At 50.9% G+C, this 23,336-nt stretch overlaps 2 protein-coding genes across 3 annotated transcripts in view; one reads left to right on the forward strand and one right to left on the reverse strand.

The window, feature by feature from the left end:
• Positions 1–4,419, reverse strand: part of LOC119091256 (protein Fe65 homolog) — a 78,967-nt gene extending 74,548 nt beyond the window's left edge. For both annotated transcript variants that reach the window (XM_037213925.1, XM_037213923.1), the window contains exon 1: positions 4,336–4,419. The gene's annotated coding sequence lies outside the window, so the exon portion shown is untranslated. The remainder of the gene's footprint in view (positions 1–4,335) is intronic.
• Positions 4,420–4,599: 180 nt separating this feature from the next.
• LOC119092123 (ubiquitin carboxyl-terminal hydrolase 46) lies at positions 4,600–13,416 on the forward strand. Its single transcript, XM_037215101.1, has 10 exons — positions 4,600–4,823; positions 5,674–5,725; positions 6,695–6,775; positions 7,267–7,431; positions 7,722–7,854; positions 8,797–8,942; positions 9,254–9,409; positions 10,086–10,223; positions 10,898–11,041; positions 11,532–13,416. The coding sequence occupies exons 2-10, from the start codon at positions 5,723–5,725 to the stop codon at positions 11,637–11,639; spliced, it is 1,074 nt and encodes a 357-aa protein (XP_037070996.1). The 5' UTR covers positions 4,600–4,823; positions 5,674–5,722; the 3' UTR covers positions 11,640–13,416.
• Positions 13,417–23,336: the final 9,920 nt, after the last annotated feature.

The following is a 23,336-nucleotide window of genomic DNA, read 5'->3' on the forward strand; positions in this document are numbered from 1 at the left end:
TAGTTTGCTTAGGGCTGTAATCTTTCTGCATATGGTCTGTATCTCATACATGGACAGAAATGCCATTTTCGGGGTGGCTGCTCTTGCGCCAACCTCTTGCATCAACCACCTAATGTCGATGGTGACTTGGAAATGTTGCATGTCGATGCCACGCTTTCAATATGTGGCCAATTTCAGAGAGTTAAAGGCCCAGAATGCCCGGAAATCATGCCCAGAAGCTGCCAAATTTTAAAGTAAACGTCAAACTTAGCACGTGCATACATGTAAGTGACCAATACAGTGGTGGCACATCACGTGACATTTATACTCGAATGGCGGGCAATTGAGCCGAGAATATGCCCTTTGCATACACCATGCTAAGATATTTCAAATCCAGCAAGTACAGCTCGCATTCCAACACGCAGAACGCTTCCAGAAGCCGGATTTGAGTATCTGGAAAACTGGATGAGTATCAGAAGCCCACAAACAACACTAGCGCCATTTATAAACCAGGTATTGGTAACAGTGCTGCTATCTAGGTCAGCGTTGCAACGCCAGTGCAAAACGACTTGTAATACAAAGCTAAGGTCCTGGGCTTCAAAAGCACACCTGGCGTACGAGAGAACACACGTTTTGCCTGATGCTGAAATCGTCTCATCAGTCTCTATCTTCTCAGTCTGCCCAAGGGCTGCCTCTGAAAAAGACCCTTCCCTATGGGCTTACAATACTGTGACTGGTGCGCGCACCCTGCGGTGACGTCACGGCGGGGTTGCCAGATAAACTTTGAGGGGCCCCGGTGATCTACGGACCGCGACCGTAGCCGCCGCGGTGTCGCGCCTGCTCTGTGTCTCCTTCCCTGCGATGAGTTTGGTCTGGACCCGGAGAACGTCCTCAGAGCAGCCACATTTCGCAACGCAAGGTGCAGCCACTGGAAACTGAACAAGTCCTCTGCGCTCTTCCGCATCCGCAACAAATGGTTCCAGCATGTCACCGTGTTAAGCTTCAAGCCAATGATTTGAGCCCCCTCCCTGGTTGCGGTCCACTAAGGTCCACTCTGTGTCGTACAACCGACTTAACGCCAGACTCAGCCAGAAATACCACCAGGTAACCATGGTATACATCATTCCCACCCAAGGCAGCCCAATTTTGTTTGATAATTTCCTTAAAATGGGACCTACAGGCCAAAACGTCCTCCCAAAATCCAGAACACCGCATAGTAAGGTAAAACAAGGTGAAAAGACATGCGTGTTGCCCTGCAAACATCTACGCTTCATTTCTAACCCTCAGCCGTCCTAGCATAAGACCGGTCACTGGTCTACGAACGGTCCGATACTGACTCCGTCACTTGCTGGTACAAGCCTGCCCGCAGCGGGGCCGTAAAATGTTGCCCATTGGCGATGTGGTGGCTCCCGCTTCTCGTCTCCGCGGCCAGGCCGCGTCTGGACAACGCTGATCACTTGCGGTAAAGGACAGCGGGTCGTATGTCATGGTGCACTCTCGCGTGGCGTGCCGACGACTACGGCGGTGAGATTATCGCAGAGGAGCCATGGCGCCACCGGGACGCCCACGTAAATGCGGTACGGAGGTCACATCAGCGCACAGGAGCCGTGGACGGGGGGAGGGTCAAAGCAGCGCACAGGAGCCGTGGACGGGGGGAGGGTAACAGCAGCGCACAGGAGTCGTGGACGGGGGGGGGGGGCACACCAGCGCACAGGCGCCGTGGACGGGGGGTCACGCCAGCGCAAAGGCGCCGTGGACGTTGGGTCACACCAGCGCACAGACGCTGTGGATGGTGGTCACACCAGCGCACAGGGGCCGTGGACGACGGTCACGCCAGCGCACAGAAGCCATGGACGGCGGTCACGCCAGCGCACAGGAACCGTGCACGGATAGGTCACACCAGCGTACAGGCGCCGTGGACGGGGGTCACGCCAGCGCACAGGTGCCGCAGACGGTGGTCACGCGGTCACGCCAGCGCACAGGATCCGTGGACGGCGGTCACTCCAGCGCACAGGAGCCGTGGACGGCGGTCACACCAGCGCACAGGAGCCGTGGAACTGTGGTCATCGGCGACATGCTGTGGGAAGAGGGTGGGAATGGAGCGCTCACGACTTAGGATCACGATCTCATAAGTGGGAGCAGGCTTACGTCGATTGTGTTTCAGCGGAATCGATTCCAGCTTTGATTCCCGACGCATGTAGTTGATTCTTATCCTGACTTCGAGCAACGCAGCGCAACGTTGTGTCAACTCTCATTCCAACTCCACGAGACGTGACCCAATTCAGCGATCGATTCTGAATGAATCGAGTCGAGTGGCAACGTATAAGAGGGGAAAACTCCCTTTATACCTTTCACTTGAGTACAAAGATAACATTTAGCTTGATAACAACGCAAATCTGAGTCTTTGTCGGAGAACCTGAACTGAGCCATCGCCCCTAGGCACTTATACGATCGGCGCAGTCGCTGGAGCTCCATAGACGGGTCCACAACGTGCGGCACACTCCTCCAAAGCAGGGACATACTGGAGGCGTGATGCAGCCCAATACCGGTAGGCCGCGTCACACTAGCACATGGCGCCTGCAGCCGATCGACGGCTGATATTATCATATGTGATTTGATTTGAATGATACATCTCACCATATTTGACTTCATCTGAATTACATATTGCATATTTCGGTCACCAGCAATATGCTGGGCCCATAGTGCTGGCTAGCTGGAGGCAGTTCACGTCTGCCTGGGCCAGAGCACCCGCGACCGTGGCCCGCTGGGAGGCCACACATACAGAACTCACAATATTTTGGTCATGGGCAGTGTACTGGATGCTTACATGTCTGATGTACAATCAGTGATGCATATGTTGGCACCTGGCTCAATGCAGAGGCAATGATGGTTCCATGCTGGCAGGTTCTTGTTGGTATACAATGAACCAGTGCTAGTTCTTGTCAGGCCAATCCTTGCATGTTGAGGGGCTGTGGTATCCCCAAACATTCCAAGCATCATGGTCTTGGGACTAGCACCAGCAATGTCATACATCCTTGGGTCTTGTGCCAAGAATGACTAATGCTCAAGTGTTCAAGTCAACCTCTTGAGTGTTTTACTTGGCACATTAGGAGGCAACATGCCATGGCAGCACCTATATATGTGGGTACCACTTCATAGCACCACCTGTATCTGTAGCCACCATGTTGGAGCAAAATGTGCAATGTAATTATGTCCAGCCTACGTCAAAAATACTTCAGGTAGGACCGGTCCTTTATTATGGAAAGTAGTTGCATGACTTCACTGATCTCGGCTGATCAGCTGTCAATTGTTAACCACTGTTGCAGCCACATGTTTCCAACATGTTTCCAACATGCTTGTTTTCCATGTTAGCTCTTAATTCATACAAAATCTTGTCTATGCTCTTTCACAGATCCTGAGAAGGCTGTTGGTACCTGAGCATGACAGCCATTAGAAATGCTTGTCATTTTCCCTTCCTCCATGGGAGCTATGATTTTCCTGAGCATGCCAGACTCTGCTGATGACTAATAAAGTTTGGATAGCATTTTTCAAGGACAAAAACTTGGGCTAAAATTATTCATACCTCTGGAGAAATTGATCATTTGGCAAATTTACTATTCACAGAACAGCATCAGTTGTACCAATGCCCTGCTCTACACTACAAATATTTAATATTTATTCAAATTTATTAATCAGTCTAAGAGGACCAAATGTTGTCAAGCTATGGTTGATCTCTCTATTACACACCCTTCTGTCTTACATACTAGTGAAAGGGTTAACCATGTATTTCCAAGATTTATGAAGCCTTACTTAAAATTTTGGCTGGAAGGACTGCCTGAATGGACTGCCTGAACTGAAGGGAGAACTGCATTCAGAAAGAGGCATGATTAGGGTCATCAATCACAGCAAACATAAAACTTTATACCTGACTTACCATACTGTCTCAGACTTGCTGAGTTTCTACCTGTCCTCTTACCCATCCTCATGACACAAACATGAATGGAGGCACAATGTTTACAGAAGAGCAGAATTTGAACACACCTTAACATGTCAAGACCTTTGTCCTAGCATGGCAATTGTGAGGGCCCTAACCCAATCATTGATGAGTGTCCTTGCTGCTATGGGCCAAAACGCAAACTACTCACATATTCACACTTGGCCATGTGGTCAAAACCCTTACAAATGCCTACCGTTAACAATAAGGTGCATCTATTTGAAGGACTGTACGATATCAAAGAAATTAAGCACACGCCATGGTTACATCCACCGAGTCAACATCGTTGCACACATACCCCTAAAAACATCGTAAAACTACCGACCGATGTGAAGGACTGTAGCTTACGGGATTCAACTTACCAGTTAGCCGTGCAGATGTTGGTAACTAGGCCAACGTAGGAGAACTCACACGAGAATCCCCGCCAGTCCGCCTAACAGTTCCACTAATCGGGAGGGGCAGTATAGGACCAAAGAAATATACATGCTTCTGCAATCCAGATTGCATAGAGCCGCAGTAAACGAAAGCCACTTGCTCTGGAGCATGACTTTTTCCCTAGCATGAAAAGCTTTGGGAATAGTTTGTCGTACAAGCGCGATGATTGTCTTCAGCTTGGGAGTCTTGGAGAGTTTTCCGTAAATACGTCTCGTGCGGGTGTCGGTGTCCTGAAAGATTGTGATTAGCGATTGGCTTAAGTGTCACATATTGGTATTTCCGGATCAGCGACTGAGGAGGTTGTATATTTAAGTTCTGCGGTTACATTCGGTTATAATGGGTTAGAGTGGGGTAAGACAGAAGTTGTCTGTTACGGTGTCCTCTACATGGCGAGCGAATGACCTACTTTGCAAAGGTGTGTATGCATTATTTTTTATCCTCTTGGTCTGCTTCGGACTGTGGAAGTTGCTGTAATGTATAGATGTTAAGTTATTCATTATGGGAGGTGCATAATGGTCCTGGCATGCCATGACATTCCTGCTTGCATATGTATTAAGCTTAGGATGGGTCTCAAAGTTTATGTTGTCATCTCATTAGAGTTTAAACAACTATAGGTCTTCCCTGTATGCTGCCATGTAACATGCAGTATGGTGTACTGGATTTCTTGTTCATGGAGGTAATATTAATGTCACTTATGTATTTAGCTAGATGGTTTGATAGGAAGATAATTTCTCAAGTTTGGTGAGTATCCAGCAATGAATTCTCCATGTTGTGAATTGTACTGTTGTTTTTGCACTCTTGTAGTTGTGCATACTGCTCTACACATACATGCTTACATTTTGGGTGTGTTCAAGTATGATGACATATTTAAAATATAAAGATATTTGCCAGCCCTCATATTACATCAGGTTTTGTATATGTGAGCTGTACAGTTCCTGCTAATTAAATTTGATCATCATGGCATCTTTACTTTTTCTTCTCATGATTTGTCTGTTGCTCTTGCATCATCCAAGTTCTGGTTAACATGTCTGCTGCACATGACCACTGTGTGCAGTGCTAGTATGCACAAATGGTGCTTTCATTACCTTATTCTGCTTAAGTCATTATGTTTCAATACTTGACATTAAGGATGCTCTTTCACTAAAAGTGCACCCTTAAACAGCTGCTTAAGCTTGCTATTCAGAACCAGTGATGTATTTTTCCATGTCCTAATATGATGATATCATGGAGATCATGATATTCTATCCTCTGCCATTTTTTTTCAGAAACTATAAGGCCTTCACCCTGTGTACTCAGTTGTTTCATCAACTGAAGATGGTAAGTTGTGATATGCTGTGTATGCCATTCATTCTTTCTATATTGGTATGCAAAGCTTATATTGGCAATGTAGATAGGGCTGGATAACAACTTTTTGACAATTTGTCCATCTATAAATGTTTTCTGATAAAGGAATCAATGATAGTATATCATGCTTTTATGCAGGCATGTCAGGTCTATTTGCAGCCAATACTTTTATTTAGTTAATATTGTGTAGATCATGTAGTTCAAATTGCAAATGAGAACTTACAGCATGCTCAATGTAAGAAATTGGTCTTTCCTGTTTTTGCTGTTTCCAAAAATCAATGGGAGATAAAATTCTTCAGAATTTTTGGGATGCACAACCCTTTGTTTATCTTGAGTGAATTGTATTTAAGGCTTGTTGATTGGTGGTATGTGTCACATGTTAGTCAATGTAAAGTACTTGTTATTTTTTATATCTGATTCACACTTTTTCGTGAAACAAATGCCATGCTCTGTTGAAAAGTAGCCTATTTTAATATTTGTTTTTATCAACATCGACAGCCAGGGATGCTGTGATGATCCTTTTTCCTGATTTTGCATGCACTAATTTGTCCTACTCTGCATTTGAAGTGCCGAGAACCTATGCACAAGATATGCTGCATTTGCCAATCCTTTAAGCCACCCTTTTTACATGATTGCTGCAGCTACACATGTTGGTAGTGCACCAGGTGATGACTTTTATCCACACTCTTCAATGCTGATTTTTTTTTGTCTATCTTTGATGATTTTTGCTACTGACCACAGTTTGCGAGCCCCAAGATCATTGTTAATCACAGACTACCATTCAAGGTAATGTTCTATGTTGGCAGTGCCAGGCAATGCTCCAGCCCATTCCAGCACTCTGCAAGGTCATCCTAGGGAATCATCTGACTAAATGGATCCCATGCCAGAGAATGCCATATTTTAGTTGTGTCCTTGTTCTAATGGCTCTGTCATGTTCCCCAGGGAGCAAATGCTTCCCAGTTGGAGAAGGAGATAGGATCTGACCAGTTTCCCATCAATGAGCACTACTTTGGCCTGGTGAATGTAAGTACCTGCTGTCCCATTGTTTTTCTATATTCACCTCCCAGCAGCCTGTAATTTTGACACTGCTGCTCACTGATGATTGTGAGAACTATGAACATCCTGAACTGCACTCTATATTTCATTGGTCTTTAGTAAAAACTGATGAATGGTTCTTTTATGCATGACCATGTGTGACATGCTTTGCAAAAAAGTAGCATCATGAACCATGATATTTTACTATAATAAACCATTGCCCACCCCTTTCCCAGGTATGCCTTGCAGCTGCCTGTCCATGGGTGATCTGTTTTATTGTTTGTAGAGCAGCTGCCAGAGTGTGTATTGTCAGTTTTCCAAGATGTGTCCTTCTTCTGATGTTTTGTTATGTAATGATGATTGTCATAGTAAATGTCATAAAAGATGCATCTAGAGGGTAATGCAGAGGTAGTGAGAAATTGGGTGTCAACTGCATGGCTACCCATTGCCAGTGTACTGACCTGGTGACCACCTTCCAGTTTGGCAACACATGCTACAGCAACTCAGTCCTGCAGGCCTTGTACTTCTGCCGGCCCTTCCGAGAGAAGGTGCTCGAGTACAAAGCCAGGAACAAACGTACCAAGGAGACGCTGCTCACATGTCTAGCTGACCTGTTCTACAACATTGCAACACAGAAGAAAAAGGTGTGCGATCATTTAATGTTGCAGATTTGGATCTTACAGTTCATACAATTTGGAATCATGTTAGTTTTCTCAGTGTAAGCCAACATTTTCCTTCTGCTCGTATGATATCGCCAATTGTGATACTTGCTGCTCAACATGACGAACCCTGAAAGGGTTTCATTCTGGTGTTGCCGGAGAAATCCAGCGAGCTAGGTTTCTGAGTTGATGCTTGTGGCGTACGCAGTATGTGATACTTGCCGACGCATTTGACTATGGGTCGCAATAATCTGAGCATTTGACGTGGGGCGCAGGTTGGGACAATAGCACCAAAGAAGTTCATTGCCCGTCTGCGAAAAGAGAAAGAGGAGTTTGATAACTACATGCAGCAAGATGCTCACGAGTTCCTCAACTTCCTCATCAACAACATCAACGAAATTATCCTTGGTAAGTGTATTTGTGATGACTTCGTGACGGGTGTGTGTTGAGTGACTCGTTTGCGGTGGTCGTGCATTGTTACCACGGGGGAATACCGGTCAAGGGTAGACTGTGCCGCATCACTCTGCTTTGAGTGGGTCGGGTAAGCCTGTGGCCAGCCCAGCACGGAGCTCTTCAAGGCCCGGACTGTGGCACGTGCGGGACAATATGCGGCATGACCAACAATGCGAGCGGACTCTGTTGAACGGCTTCACTCCCACCAAGTCTGTGTACACGAGTACCATCGCCAGATGGTACAGTAGCTACGTGATCCGAGAAACTGTTGCACGGCGTGAGGCCAATGGCGTCGGTGTCCGTTGGCTTAAAAATGTTTGCTATCGCCTGTTTCGAGAAAACCAGTGAAATTTACGTCACTTCCGTGTAAACCACTGCTTAACATTTACTTATCCGTGTTAAGTGTGCAACACACAGGGTATTGCTTGCTTGTTTTCTCATCGTGTATGTATTCGGGTCTTCCGTGCCGCAGTCGTCTGGGGCCGTGGCGAAGTGGGCGTTCCCGGACGACTTGCTGACCTATGCGCGCTGGCCCGGGTTGGCTGCACAGTGACCACGTGTCCGCACCGCTCCTGGCCGCCTGTTGGCGGGCGCGTGCGCGCAGGCAAACGTCCCTGGGTGGTTACCACATAGTGGTCAGCTGGTCTGTGTGTCGTGCGCCATTGGGGCTTTACGACGCACTCGCCTTCTGAGGCGATATGGCGTCGTTTGCTTCTCATTGTGACAGGAAGGTTGGGGCCGCGGAAGATTGAACTCCGTACCTCTATGCTCCTAAAAGCTTAGTGGTTAACGCTGACGCGTTAACCACTGTGCAAACGCGTTAACCACACCACTACCGGCACCCTCGGTCTGTGTCTCGTGCCGGGCGTCGACTGTACGGTGGCCGCGTGTCCGCAGCGGAGCGTGCCACACCGGTGACGAACGGCAAGGGTCGACCGAGTGACTCGGAGGGCAGCTCCTCGCTGCAGCAGGAGCCCACCTGGGTGCACGAAATATTCCAAGGCATACTCACCTCGGAGACGCGCTGTCTCAACTGCGAAACGGTACGGCGTGCTTCACTGTAGGCTTCGTTCGGATGTTTGGGCCGAGTGACGGCTGAATGACCGCGAAGATGTAAAGGTAACGGTTCAGAAGGTTTTGAAACGGTAAGCAATTTAATGATTAAGACCGTGCGGTGGATTTAGATAATTTCGTCGAATGGTTCTGTGATGTCTCATGGTGATGACTTGGCCAGCTGGAGCCCGTGCACATCGCACTGGTCTCAGCGCCGCCGCACGTGCAGTGCGGTTCCGTCTTTGGCCTGAGCGGATCGCACGTCTAAACCGTCGCTGACCATCGCAACATCCTTTGGCAGATCAGCAGCAAGGACGAGGACTTCTTCGACCTGCAGGTGGACGTCGACCAGAACACCAGCATCAGCCACTGTCTGTTGCGCTTCAGCGAGTCGGAGACGCTCTGTGGAGACAACAAGTTCAAGTGTGACGTCTGCTGCTCATACCAGGAGGCGCAGGTACGCTGCAGGCGATGTGCCCACAAAACCCAAATGTCGTCATCGGCCTATCCTTGTCAGGTTTGTGTGGCTCGAGGAGAGATTACTTGTCCGTTTCTAGTAGGCGACACTGGATGGAGCCAACTCATTAGGTCAGCTCGACCAGTGTACCCTGGCCCTCGTTTGCTTCACGCTTTCATCATGCCACTCGATAGCAATGCGACTGCAAATAAAGATATGGTGCATGTATAAATTAGTGAACTTAATCATGGTATTGCTACGTGAAAAGATGTTTGGTCACCCAACCCGTAATAGTGGCCAAAGCGGACATTACTTATTTTCTCTGAGGATGCCAAGAGCTCACCATTTTACGATCCATACGTTTGAGCGCGTTTTGGCTTTTGCTGCTGTTGGTTGTGGTCTTTGGCATTTTATCACGATGCACACACGCACATCACCTGCTCCATTCGACTGAGTCCTCTCACGTTACGCAACATCAGCATCACAGCTCCATACTCGTCATGTGACATGGATTCGTAACATTTACATCCAGTCCGCAGCGGGTCACGACGTATGTGTGATGGATACGGTTAACTAAACGAGAGAGGCCATGCCGTGTCACGTGATGGCCGTCGTCCGCCGCTACTGAAGCCAAGGCCGAGATCGGCACGCTCACCGATCCGCTCCTCCGCTGCAGAAACGAATGCGCGTGAAGAAGTCGCCGACCATTCTGGCCCTGCACTTGAAGCGGTTTAAGTACATGGAGCAGTACAACCGACACATCAAAGTATCACATCGTGTCGTCTTTCCCCTGGAGCTGCGGTTATTCAACGTGGTACGTGCTCGCGGCGGCAGGCCGGGCACCTCCCGGCTACCGATCCGGGATGTATCGCACAGACGTCCAGCTAGCTCGCGCGGTGCTGTTCGCTGGTGGTGAATGGCTGTGGCGTTGGTGAATGGTGTGATGGCGTTATCGTGCGTAATGCAGTACCAGCCTAAAGGTGAACCCCACTTGTTCGACCATGTTTGCATGAGACGTAACAGGGTTCGCGTGTTCTTCCCCCCAATACCCTGGCTCGTCATTGGAAGGTATGATGGTGTTTTTTTCTGTTGCCCAAGTTAGGTCAACCATCGAAGTAATATAAAGATCATTTGATTTTCTCCTTTTTGCGATATTCCCGTCATCGTGTGGTTCCCGTTTTACGTACACTGTAGGCGTCTTCATGTTACACGTCTGTGACGTATATGCATGCGTAGCTGCAGAGTGCATTGATGCCCATGCCCATGAATGCAGCCATTGTTCGCCTTTGCCTTGTGTTGGACTGGGACGCGGCAAGCGCCTATGTTCACCGCTGGTGCTTCACCTGGCGTTCACTGATGACGCCGGCGTCTCACCGGTGGCCTTGTCCCGTGACCACCGTCGGGACGATGCAGTGACACCGGACCGGCTGAGTGACCTGGTGAAGGCAGTGTTCCTTTGGTGACCTGCGATCCCGCGGATCTCCTCAGTCTGATGACGTGGTGACGCCAGACCGCCTGTATGACCTGGTGGCGGTGGTGGTTCACTGCGGTTCGGGACCCAACCGGGGCCACTACATCTCCATAGTGAAGTCGCACGGCTTCTGGCTACTCTTCGATGACGACGTGGTGGACGTAAGTGTCATACTCAACTGAAGGGAAGAAGTACCTTACATTTGCATGGCTGTCATCGCTGGCGAACCAGTCACGTCTTCACATTAATTCTGCTGTGTGGTGCATATGTTGGGCTTTGCCGCATTCTCCAAACGCCATTGCGGAATGCCTGCTGTGAGCGCCAGGTGTGTCGTGGTCTGTGACACCAGGCGCGTGTCTGTCCGGGGCGTCGCCGCCGGTGCTGTCCGTGACACCAGGTGCGGGTCTGTCCGGGGCGCCGCCGCCGGTGCTGTCTGTGACACCAGGTGTGGGTGTGTCCGGGGCGCCGCCGCCGGTGCTGTCTGTGACACCAGGTGTGGGTCTGTCCGGGGCGCCGCCGCCGGTGCTGTCTGTGACACCAGGTGTGGGTGTGTCCGGGGCGCCGCCGCCGGTGCTGTCCGTGACACCAGGTGCGGGTCTGTCTGGGCCCCGCCGCCGGCGCTGTCTGTGACGCCAGTCCCACTCCCGGCAGAAAATCGACCCGTCGACGATCGAAGACTTCTTCGGCCTGACGTCAGACATTCAGAAGTCGTCCGAGACGGGCTACATCCTGTTCTACCAGTCGAGGGACGCCGCTTGAGGCGCCGGCGCGCTCCGCCGCCTCTCTTGCTCATGTTTTCTACCGGCGACGGCGGTCGGCCGGATGGCTGGGCGGCGTCGTCCGACCTGGCCCGGGAGTTGTTTTCAGACGTTGATCATGCCATATGTTTATTTTGAAATTTAGCTTTGTTTAAGAGGCGAAGTGTGCCACCGTGGCTGGTGGTGCTCGGCCCGCGGCGCCGCTGGTCGTGAGGTGCCGTCGCTGTTGACGCCGTCGCTGGGCCCGGCTGGGATCGCCGGTGCCGACGGTGCCCGGATCGCACTCGGCGGCGGCCGCGGGCTGCGCCCAGCACGCAGAAGTGTGGGCAAGTCTCAGGAATCGTGTTACGCTGGCCGCAGGAGAGCTGGGGCGTCTTAACCTCCGGGAGCGGGCGACGGCGAGTCACGCATGTCTGCGATCTTGGCATGACTGGAGCAAAGTTGACCTCGGTGTTCAGCGCCCTCGGGTGGCCGATACTTCGATTGTCAGGCGGTCTCTGCTGAACTTGACTCCCCGGGTCGGATGGTCTCGAGCTACCCTGCCCTCTCTGATCATGGCTGGTCTTGTTCAACTGAGGGCGTGTCGCGCTCTGTGCCCGACGCAGGGTGCAGCGCTCGCTCGTCCTGCACCGCGCCGCGCTGTGGGTGTGGGTGTGGGTGTGTGACGTCACCGCCGACAGGGCGGCCGGCGGGAGTGTGCCGGTCATGCGTGGCGTCTGCGACCTCTGCCTGCACAGTGCGACACGATGCGACGGAGCGTTGGAGGTCTATCTCGAGGCTGTTTGAGGGTTGGTTTGTTTTGTATTAACGCGGTGATTGGTGGCCATCTGTTCGACGGAACTAATTCTCCAGCGGCTCGACGGTGGTCCCTTGCCGCTCTGCGTGCGGTAGAAATGTATATATCTAGATGCCGGAAGGAGGTTGTTACATCGATGTGGCGTGGGGTGAGGCGTGGTATACATCGACGCAGCGTGTTCGCACCGCATGCGCTTGTTCGTCATGCGTGAGGCAGGCCGCTGTTTGGCGCTGGCCGTGCGTCGCTGCGGCCCGTCATAAATCAGTCCTGCGGTCGGCACTCGCTGGCAGACCGCTCCGGCGTCTAGACTTAACCGTTCGATGACTGATAGGATGACTGTGCAGCGGTGTGCCGGCCGGCCGTGCTGGAAGCCCTTGTGCGGGACGGCCGTGTCGCTGACCACTGGCAGGTCACATTTGCACCAGGATGTGTTCCTGGCGTGGGCCGTCGTTCTTGGACGCCGCCCTCGCTGATTGGTTCTCTGTTTAGGGCCACTGTCGTCGGGTTGTCTCCTTGAATCTCCTCCCTCGGCGATCCTTGCTCTCCCTGAGGCGTGCCGGCGTAGGTACCCACCGGGGGAAGGGGGGGGGGGGAGAGGCGCCGCCGCGCCGCCGGCTGGACGGTTGTTATTGTTGACGTGTGGTGTACGGGGGCGGTGCCGGCCGCGGGCGGCGCGCCCTCTGGCGGCCCGACGGGGTGCCGAGCCGCGCTCGGCGCCGACTTGGGCACCTAGTCTTTCCCGCTGTCAGACCCACCCCTGTCGAAATCCGAGTGCAAAGCTGCGGACGGGTCGGCGCGGAGACGCGCGCGGCACGGCAGGCCCATATTTATTATGCCAACTGCGCGAGACAGAGCGTGCTGCCACCGTCCCGGCTCGACTCCGACTCGGGACGCACGAACACAGCGTGTCTGCAGCCGCCACTGCTACCGTGGCGCGACGGCTAAGCCAGTCAGCTGCTAGCAATATAGATTTGGCGCACTGGCCCGTGTCTACATCCGGGAGAGAGAGAGGACGCACTATCTTTTTAAGTGGATGTGACAGCTGTGGAGGCGCGGTAAGAAAGTTTGAAAGACCTAATTGGAAAGAGTGAGCTCCGCGAGAAGGCCACCAGGTCGTGGTACGCGCACGGCGCGTGCAGAATTTTGCCGTAGCGCGGGTGCGGGAGACACGAGTAAGCCTCCACTCATAGAACTGACCCGCGTCCTGGTTAGGCGGTCTCACCAAGCGCGGAACTTGCTCGATGCCTCGCCGATATGCATGCTTGACATGTATCTATGTGCGTACGTTGGTGCGTCCGTTGATCAGACATCGCCCCTGCCAGGGAAGCGCTTCTGAACTTCGCGATCGTAGTGGGGCCGCGCTTGGTTTTGGATCTGCGCGGCACTTGCATCGTTGCCGACATTCTGACAGATGCAAGACTTTACTTTCTGTCGATGGTCCCCAACCACGTTAGGTTAAGTAATATTGCGACAGCCAAGGCGAATAAAAGCACTCTGTAGGTGTGACGTAGGTCGTAGCCACGGGTCCAAGCCCTGTGAGTCAACAAGGGGGCGGAGCGCAGCAGGTATGAGGTATGTATGTCATCCCCATGTATGAGGTATCCCCATGTATGAGGTACCCTGATACCTGAAAACAAAACCCACTGGAGCACGGGGACGTTCGAGTGAGATAGAGACCCAGTATAGGCCGAAAAACGGAGAACTTACGGCTCAGAAAAGGCCTATCTCTCTTTTTGAGCCTGAACAGGACCCATCTTTGGTATGGAGTGGGCCAGTCGTAGGCTCAAAGTCAGCGGCGGTGAATCGGCAGGGCAAACTGTCCCCATGTATGAGGTAAGGGCCAAAGCCATTTCCCCCACCCCCCCCCCCCATACTTCAGGTGGCCCAGATGGGGGCCCCAAGCGGATTTATGGAAGAGATTCGTTTATTGTGTGACATCAAAGCGAGCGTAGAGAGCTCATTTCAGGTCCGGAAAGGTTCAGCTTCAAGGCAAGAAATCCTACAGCAGTTTCAGGCACGACGAAAACCTCCGGTCTGAAAGGGGTGCATTGTCAGGGTGTACAAAGGGTATTTTGCGGACTCAAAAGGGCCCGCTTCTGATCAGGACAGGCCCATCACCATCTCAGAAGGGGCTCGTCACGGGTCTGTGTGGAGCCCATCGTGAGCACAGAAAGAACTCTCTTAGGTCTGGAAAGAGCCCATGAGAGACTCAAGAAAGGCCCTTCCCAAACAATAAAATGACAAGTCTCAGACTGAGAAATTCGACATCTCAGGTCCGGAAAGGCCCATCTAAATACTTGAGCCCGAGAAAGCCTATCTCATATTCCACAAGCTTCATCTTACGCGAGAGCGGAGGCCGAACCTTTTGTAATAGGGGTTGGGGGCGGCACACAGCTGGATAAACGGCTCCCGGTGAAAAGGCACCCCGAAAATTAATCAGATTTGGCCCATTTTATTTCGAGAACCCCACCTTTCTCATGTCATAATGCCAACGATTTGCGCTGGTGGATGGACCCAGTGGATTAAACGCTAAGGAAATCCCTTACCTTTCACGGACAGGGAGTCCCGTAAGTAGAACAGTGGGGGGCTAGTCAAGGGTTGAAGGAAATTTCCGTTTCACTCCGCCACCCGGGGTAGTTACCGGCTACTATTCTGGAAACACGGTGGCCGGGGCGCCCTGTCGATCAGTAGGGCCGCGGAGGGACGCGTCACGCATCGGTCCTCTCCCTGACGCGGAAGGCCCTCAGACCGGAGCGGTGTTTCACCATCTCAGTTTGAATCCTTTCAGTGTCATGTATCCTGTCGCCTTTCATTATCAGCGGGCCCGGTCAACTCAAGAGTCTTCCTGACATTCGGAGTCACGTTCCTAACCCTATTCAGGAAACGGAACCACTGCCGACTCGGGGCCCTTGCCGACATAGGGTCTCCTGTTAGGCGCACTGTGGTCCCTCTGACCGACATAGTAGTCCCCCACTGTCTCAAGGACCCCGACCAATACAAAAAGTCCTCTGACTGGCAGTTGCGGGCCCCAGGATGGTCCCGGCTTTGGAAATGGGCCCTAGGCCGCCGCGGGGCAGGCTGTTCGAAATTCGTCGTGTTCGCGGATCGACTGGCTCACCCTCATTGCCCCCAGGGACCCCAATCGGCGCAAAAGACCCCGTAACGGACATTTGCGGGTCGGGACCCCTTAATGCAGCCTTTAATAAATTCTTCGGACCCTTAGTCGGACCCCTGACCGTCGTTCCCGAAGAGCCCTAAAGGGCCCGTCTGGACTAAAAGGGAGATATGTGTGCCCCGGTGCCCCCCCCCCCCCCCCCCCCTCGGCCTGCGCCCCGCTTTCAACTTATGATGGACGCGTCTCAGGTCTGAAAAGAGCCCATTCCCAGATCAGAAACGTTCATGTCAGTTTAGGCCTGGAAATGACCTATCTCCAATCCGAAGCGGCCAATCGTAGACTCAGAAATGGCCCGTTTTCAGTTCGCAAGGGGCTCATGGCACGTTAAGAAACGGCCCACTCAGGTCTGGAAAGAGCCATAGAAGACTCAAAAGGGCCCTTATTAATCAGGGGATCATCCATTTTTGGATAATAAAGTAAGCATTTCGTGTGCGGAAAAGGCACCTCTCATCTTTTAGGCCCCGGATGAGCCCACGTCCGGTTAAAATCAGACATAGTCCATGTTAGGTCCGGTAAGCGTCATTATTCAAGCCCAGAAAAAACGCAGGTCGGGTCCGGAAAGGATCAATTTTTGCTCTTAGGCCTGAGGACATTCTCTCCCAGGCCTGCAAAGACCTGGGAGGATATGATCTTAGGCTAGATCCATCTTAGGCTAGAATGGGGATGGGACCAGCTTAGGCCCAAAATGAACTTTCAATAGTCGGGAGAGGACCTATGTTGGCACACTCAACTGCAAGACACTCCGGTAGCACAGCCGGAGTTTTTTCCACTAACAATATTTCAATGATCTGGTTGTCTTTGGAGGCTCTAGAACCGGTTTTTGTTTCTGCTTTTGAAACAGTAGGGCGGGCAGAGGGGGGAGGTACAGGGGCACGTACCTTTACCCCGCTTAGGTTCCGAGGGGCCCTTTGGGCCCCCGGGACCTGGGATTAAGGGCCCGAAAGGCCGGCCGGAGGTCGTACTTGGTGGCCCCGGTCCTCAGGGCTGGGCACTCCAATGTCACCCAGAGGGCCCTGTGCGCTGATCAGGGGCCCTGAGTCGATAAGAGCCCTGCGGCGATCAGGGATGTTGCTGCGCCAGTGAGGGTTCCTGTGACGATCCGGGGTCAACTGCGGTCTGCGCGGGCCAGAAGTCCTCCCGCGTCAGGGAGGGGGCAATGTCATATGCTGTAACCCTTTAAGGGCCTCCGAATCTGCCGGGAGATCTCGCCTCGTGTCGCCCCGATGACTGCCGAAAGACACCTCGCGGTGGGACGGAATGGCCATTCAGCCCTTGACTGGGCACAATAATGTGCTCCTAGTGTTCTACTCAAGGATGGCCATTCATGGAAATAAACAATGGTTCTCATTAGTTTTGAAAAGAGCGGGTCAACATGAGTTCAAAGACGAACGAAGCCATCCCACGTTTGCCTGAGAGCGTTTACTCTGTAACGGAATCCACTGGTGAAACAAATTATCAAAAGGTTTCAGCCTGCGCGTTCGCAATCTTGGAAGCAAGGACAGCGATAGCCTGGGTTGCAGTTTCCGTAGAATCGAACGACGTTGGCCTATGCAGATAACACCAGGCGGCGGGCGCCGCGCGCGCGAGAGCGACCGCCGTGGAATGACACCTCTGAATGTCTTAGAAAGTTAATTCGCACCTTTCAAAGATTAGGTCAGGCGTATCTTTTTACACTTTTAAGGTTCCATGTCTTCCAGCTCCACCATCAGATTCCAGCGCCATGTCGCGGTCTTCTCCACTTCCACAACCTTCACTCCTCCACTTCTACAACCAGATTTCATCCACACTTCGTGGTGCTGTAGTGACAAATCCGTTCAATTCATTAACATAAAAATTGTGCGGGTGACCTATACACACGGCTTCCTTTTAAATGTTCAGTTCGAAATCCTAAAGCGTTCAGAGATGCTTCGCCAAATGTGTCATTATTTTCATCCGCCTATTGACCACGGCTTAGTGTTGGCTGTGGGAACAACGCTGCGCAATCTGTTGAGACTTCAACACCTGGCATTGATGTTTTGTTTTTTTTGCTAAGGCTTGCGAGCGCGCATGCTCAACACTGCGCTACATAATTTGTATCACTTATCAATTCTGACTGAATGTCGAACATTTCCAGAAAAATATGGCTTGGCCATGCTACTAAGAACTGTCAACGCATTTCAATCTAAATTCGTGGGGTCTTTAGTATTTCCGCACGGCCCAGCTGAGATTCTTAAAAGCCTATAAGTTCTATTGGTTAAGATAGAGAAGTCCACTGGATCATTGTAAAAATAAGAGCGCCGGCGCTTTATTTAATGTAGTCGTTGAATGCATGGTTTCTTCAGTTGATTGACTGAAAAATTCAGACAGAATTGATCTCGCGTTAGCTTCTTTTCCAGGTATAGATGTGACACGCGGCGTATTCATCCTCCACGGGCCACATGCAGTTTTTTCAATGTGCGAGTAAGGCTTTTGCTTATTGCGTTTGGCCCGAGTGCCCGTTCCGGACATGCGCGCTAGGACGATCAATAAGGGACGGCCCGTTAAAAACACCGGCATCCTCGGAGTACGGGGGTTGGGGCACGTTCAAAGAGTACATGGAAAGGTTCAGACATTGAGACAGGCACGGTGCGGGAGGCCCTGTCGGCCTGACGCGCTGACGGCTGGATCCACCCCGCATTCACCATTCGCATTTTGCGCATTCACCTCGGCAAACTGGAAGCCCGACGGAGGAATCGCCGACCTTTCGGCGATTTTTAGATTCCCGGCCCCTTTTTTCTTTTCTCTTTTTACCTAATTGAGAATATGCGTTTTGTAGGTCTTTTTGGGATGACGTTCTAGCACATGAATTCTGATGTTGTGTGTCGTGCTCTCTTTTCGTGCTTACGTCGTATCTCAATAATTACCACGTCAAATGTATAAATCTGTCGCTAATGTGAGCTGTTCTATAACGTGCCGACCACTGCCTGTTATTTTTCTACGCGATTCAGTGAACAGCCTACATGAAAATAGCAGATTGATGAAAAATGTGCGGCCTGAATTTTGCGCCATGAACGCCGCGTCGGGATAAAGGTGGAGGGCCGTGCGACGTTTATGCGTAAAATTAATTATCCTGCATAGCTCATATACTGCTTACAGCTTGGGCGACAGCTGGGGGGCGACAGCTTGCGTACAGCTTGGGGCGACTGTGAGTTTTCCACGAGCTTAATGAAAGGATTTTATGTCACCACGGGCTAAACGCGTCGCAGATGCTTTGCGTCATGACTCCTCGCGGGGAGTGATGGAGGAAGTCCTATGCGGTGCGCAGGCAGTTGTCTAGCCGTGGGTTGAAAGGTCCTACTCCCTACAGAAACTAGGGAGTTGGCTGTTGGTCCATTTCTCCGCGACTCACAGATGAGGTGGGACGCATTTTTGCACGTCGCTGGCCGCTAGTGAGAGCGGCAGTCGCACGCGTAAGATACCGTTGATGGATTCGTGACCCGTAGAACGTGAAAATCGCTTTTCAGCTGCCTTCTTGCGTCTTCCAGAAGATGGAAGTCGGAAAAGGGCGTTGGGCTGTCGCAAAAGTTGGTTGATTTTTTCCGTTGGTGGACCAACACGCGGCCACAGAAAGGGATTTACTAACTGACCATGGGTAACTGACCCTGAGCAGCGGCAGTGAATTCGGTCACTGGAGGTAAAGTGTAGATTATACAGCGCCCGGAAGGCGCGGTTCGCACGTATGAGTCGATGAGGGATTCCGCCGTGCCAACATGTGATTCCGGCGACAAATATTAACCGCCGAGTGGTATTCCGGGTTCGCGTACCGGTGGGATTCCGCGCGGAATGAGGATAATGAGACGATGTCGGTATCCGGCGTACCGGTGAGGATTCCGGCGACTGAGTATAATGAGCACGATGTGGTATTCCGGCGTTAGTGACCACGAGGAATTCCGGAATTATTCAGTAACAGATAGAGGGGGGGGCTTAACCTGGTGAGCCGCGGTGAGCCTTGGCACCGGCGTTACTCGTTCATAGTGTGAATTCCGAGGTAGCGTCGGTGCGTGGCTAAAAAAGCTCCGCCTCATAATTGAGGGGTCTGATTCGTTGCACATAACCTGCGCAGACTGTGTGTAGCGGCCAGCATTACACGTCTCCCTTGATTATGACCGGTGACAAACATACGTGAGATGGTGTGAATGTATGAATGCTAGTTGCGGAATCCCAGTAAAGTGACGTTTGCTGCCCATGTTAGGACGAAAGCATCTGTTTCGTAAAAGTTCATGTAATGTCGGTGCGCCACTGTTTCGCCACCATTTGCGTCGCCCAATTGGCTTATTACAGGGAATTGCCCTCCATGGCAATAACCTGCGGATCAATGCAGTAGGCCATCTAGTCAACAGCCGTCATTAACAACAGCATGCATAATTAATCTAAGCAAATAGTATTATTACCCGTGAACTATTATTCTCAAGGAGTTTTTCTTTCGCAAGGACTGCATATTGGTGAATACAGCCAGCTATCTCAAGAAAAGTATTCATAATGCCATGCATTACACAATATCATGTGCGAGTACATAACTTCAAAAACCATACAGAAGCTTCATCCAAATAATTGAGTCAGTCGCGGCATTTGTTGTTTTTATTCCAGCTGACTTTGGAAGTCTCGTGATTGCCGTTTGTTTTCGGTGAGGAATTCGTCGGGTGAGCGTGACAATATTGCTAGAGAAAACGAGGAGCCAGGTACTCCTAGCTATGCGACTGATAGAAATCAAACTGGAAGAGACGACGACGATAGGATACAGTATATTGGAAAATTCCCCGCGTAACAATAACCGTAAAAATGAAAAATGTAAAAAGCATGCCTTCATTGAACACGCTCTCGGGTGGGGGTCAAATTGACGCCCCGAAGGTTTTTCCAGAATGGTACCCGAACGGCATGCGTAGCCGCGCCAAATTTTGCATAATTATAGGCAATTTAATAGCGGTTCGTTTGACATGAAAAATAAGATGCACCCTGTAAGATTGCTGACCTATGGCAGGTCAAAGTCAGGCCATGGTTTCAGCGAAGGCAATTTCTAGGGAATCCTTCAATCTGATCCAACAACGGAGTGTTAGACGAAGCCATACATATCTGAGATGCTTTCTTAGGCAACACAACAGTTAAATGAGCAAATAACATTGACCTAAGGTCAGGTATAAAGGTCACACCAAGGTCAAAACCAACCTGTTTTATTACTCTAGGGTTTGCTGTATGGGATAATTTATGATGCTCATTTAGAGTTTATTGATTGTAGGAACCACATTATACATCTTCCATGGACTTCTTAGAGGACAGAACAGGACATTGACCTAAAATGACCTAGGTCAACATTTTGTTTTAGGAACATACTGCCTAGCATAATGTCTTGCCACTTAGTCAAATGCAAAACTTAAAGCAATCTTGTATGATTTGTTCACCTTGACCTTCAAAAGGTCAAACAAGATCACTGACATTAAATGAGAATGTGACTTTTGCTTATAAACGGTTATCTACGTTCTGGAGGCACCTTGGAAACCAGCCTGGAACTTGCACCTTGTTTGACCTTTTTCTGACCCGAAGGTCATGACCTACGAACCTGAAACTTTCACCTAAGCGAGTTCACGTACAGGTGAACACACCCTGTAAATTTGGTGCCTCTAGATTTTTAGTTGCCGAGATCTCTGGGGGTCCAACTGACCCCCCCCCGAGCGAAGGGTATCTAGCTGGCCACCCGGGCGCGTGTTAAGAAATGGCCATATTCGGTGATTTTTGGTTTGGGGGGTGGGGGCTTTTATCATCAGAGGCCCTTTGGCAACCCCGTACTTCTTCCCTGTCAAGGCTCTGACTGTGCGCCTATACTGCGATATAGGGCCCCGCCGGGGCCCTATATCGCACCTATATATGACCTATATATGACCTATATATCGCACCTATATATGACCTATATATACCTATACCTGACCTATATATACCTACCTGATATACCTGACCCATATATATATATATATATATATATATATATATATATATATTATATATAACCCAAGATGTACTTTGTGAATATATTGCGATTTGTTCGTATTAGCTTGGGACTATTTTAACGTTTTTCCGGGAATCTGCGTAATAGTCCCGATCGAAGTGTGTAACATGCAAGATGTTCTTTCAACGCTTCTTCTTCGCTGGCCCCCAAATACCGCTGGAGGTCAAGCCAATCGATGTCGTACAAAAAGCTCTCACGTATGTTGTCAGTGCACTTGGGCTTTTGTGTGTCACCAGTGTCGTGAAACCTAAGAGGTCGTAGATTGTTGCTGAAAATGGATATTGGACTGCTGCCGACTTCACATACATTTGGACTGGCCAACAAAGGATGGAACGCGCCGGAGTGAGTCCGGATCCCGGATGTCGTGTATGTGGTAGTTGCCGCCGTGGTGGCTGCTCGTTGATTCCGTGAGCTTTGTCAGCGATCGCCTCAGAGTAGCTGTCAGCGGCTAAACGGCTGCGGTCGCTGCTTCACCATGATTATCTTACCTGTTGTATGATGACCTGATCGTGATGACCTGACCTAATTGTATCGTGGTGACGCTTCACTGGGTTCAATGCGACCGATGGGTATGTTGCGCTGGTTCCCAAGGACTGGCGGCACCGCCTTCAGCACAGCTAATATTCTGGAGAGGATGGAGATAGCGGCCTGCAGCCTGAGAAGAAAATTGGTGTTGGTTTCAGCGGACTTTTCATTTTGGTGACCAGCCGAATAACATGCCGCCAACCGCTTCTAGGCCAGCCTCGTAATTCTAAAATGCTGCGACCCAGGGCGCGCCACACTCGCTGATGCAGCAGCGGGGTTGGTGCCTGCCGTGTGACAACCGTGCGAGGGGCGCCCGATAGTCAGGGTGCGATCCGCGGCGTACGGCCGCCGTGGACCTCCGAGAGGAATACGCGCCAACGCCAGATTATGACCTCCGCAGATGTGGGACGCATTAGGATTAAGCTAGCTGCACTCGACCTGCGGAGACGAGCGGCTCGCTGTTTTGGTCCCGTGTTCGTTCTCGTGGGGAATGAGGGGACAACCGCTTTTTGAGTCCGACCGACACCGCCTGGTGTTTGGGCGAGGGAGAAGGGGAGGGGAGGGGGAGGGTCAAACAGTCAATGTCCAGCCCGCCACTACCGAGTTTTGCGGTGACGTGTGGTGTCTGTGGGGCTCCCACTTGCCCGGCCAGAGAGGAACATAAAGGGGTGAAACGATGTCTTCTGGCGGAGCTGACCTATGATTGGTCTGTTGTGATGATTTTGGAAGGTTGTGGAAATGAATAGCTCCAAGGTGGTGCAAAAACTGAGGTATTGCAAAAAATGACATGGATCTGGGCTGTGAATTTAGCGCGCAAGCAACTGCACTTGAGATGTGGGCATGTGCCCTAAGTCATCTGGCACGACGGGGTTTTTCTTCCCAGAAACGTGTGCTTTGCTGTAAAGCACGAAACGCTGGTGGGTTATTCGCCCGTCAACAAACGTTACCGATGATTCCTATCGTTTGAGGAACACGTGAAGAAAACCGTAAATATTCAAAAGACGATGTGTCTTGATGGAAACTCGCTTTCATTTTCGGTTGCATTGACTGCTACCTCAACATGTCTTTCGACTGAAATCAAATGACTGGTGTGTGTAACACTTGCACAGACCAAAGCAGAATGAATGCCAAGTGAACGCTGCCTGCGCTACGATATCCCACATATATTTGGGAAATACCTTTCAGC

The sequence above is a fragment of the Pollicipes pollicipes genome, unplaced genomic scaffold (assembly GCF_011947565.3).
Source record: "Pollicipes pollicipes isolate AB1234 unplaced genomic scaffold, Ppol_2.1 Scaffold_3447;HRSCAF=4054_pilon_pilon_pilon, whole genome shotgun sequence".
Classification (NCBI taxonomy): Eukaryota; Metazoa; Arthropoda; class Thecostraca; order Pollicipedomorpha; family Pollicipedidae; genus Pollicipes; species Pollicipes pollicipes.

What these genes read in the sequence shown, in the direction of transcription:
- LOC119092123 (XM_037215101.1), top strand. An exon ending in TTGCAACACAGAAGAAAAAG is followed by an intron (nt 7,432 to 7,721) that starts GTGTGCGATCAT and finishes CGTGGGGCGCAG; the next exon opens with GTTGGGACAATAGCACCAAA. An exon ending in GCTGTCTCAACTGCGAAACG is followed by an intron (nt 8,943 to 9,253) that starts GTACGGCGTGCT and finishes ATCCTTTGGCAG; the next exon opens with ATCAGCAGCAAGGACGAGGA.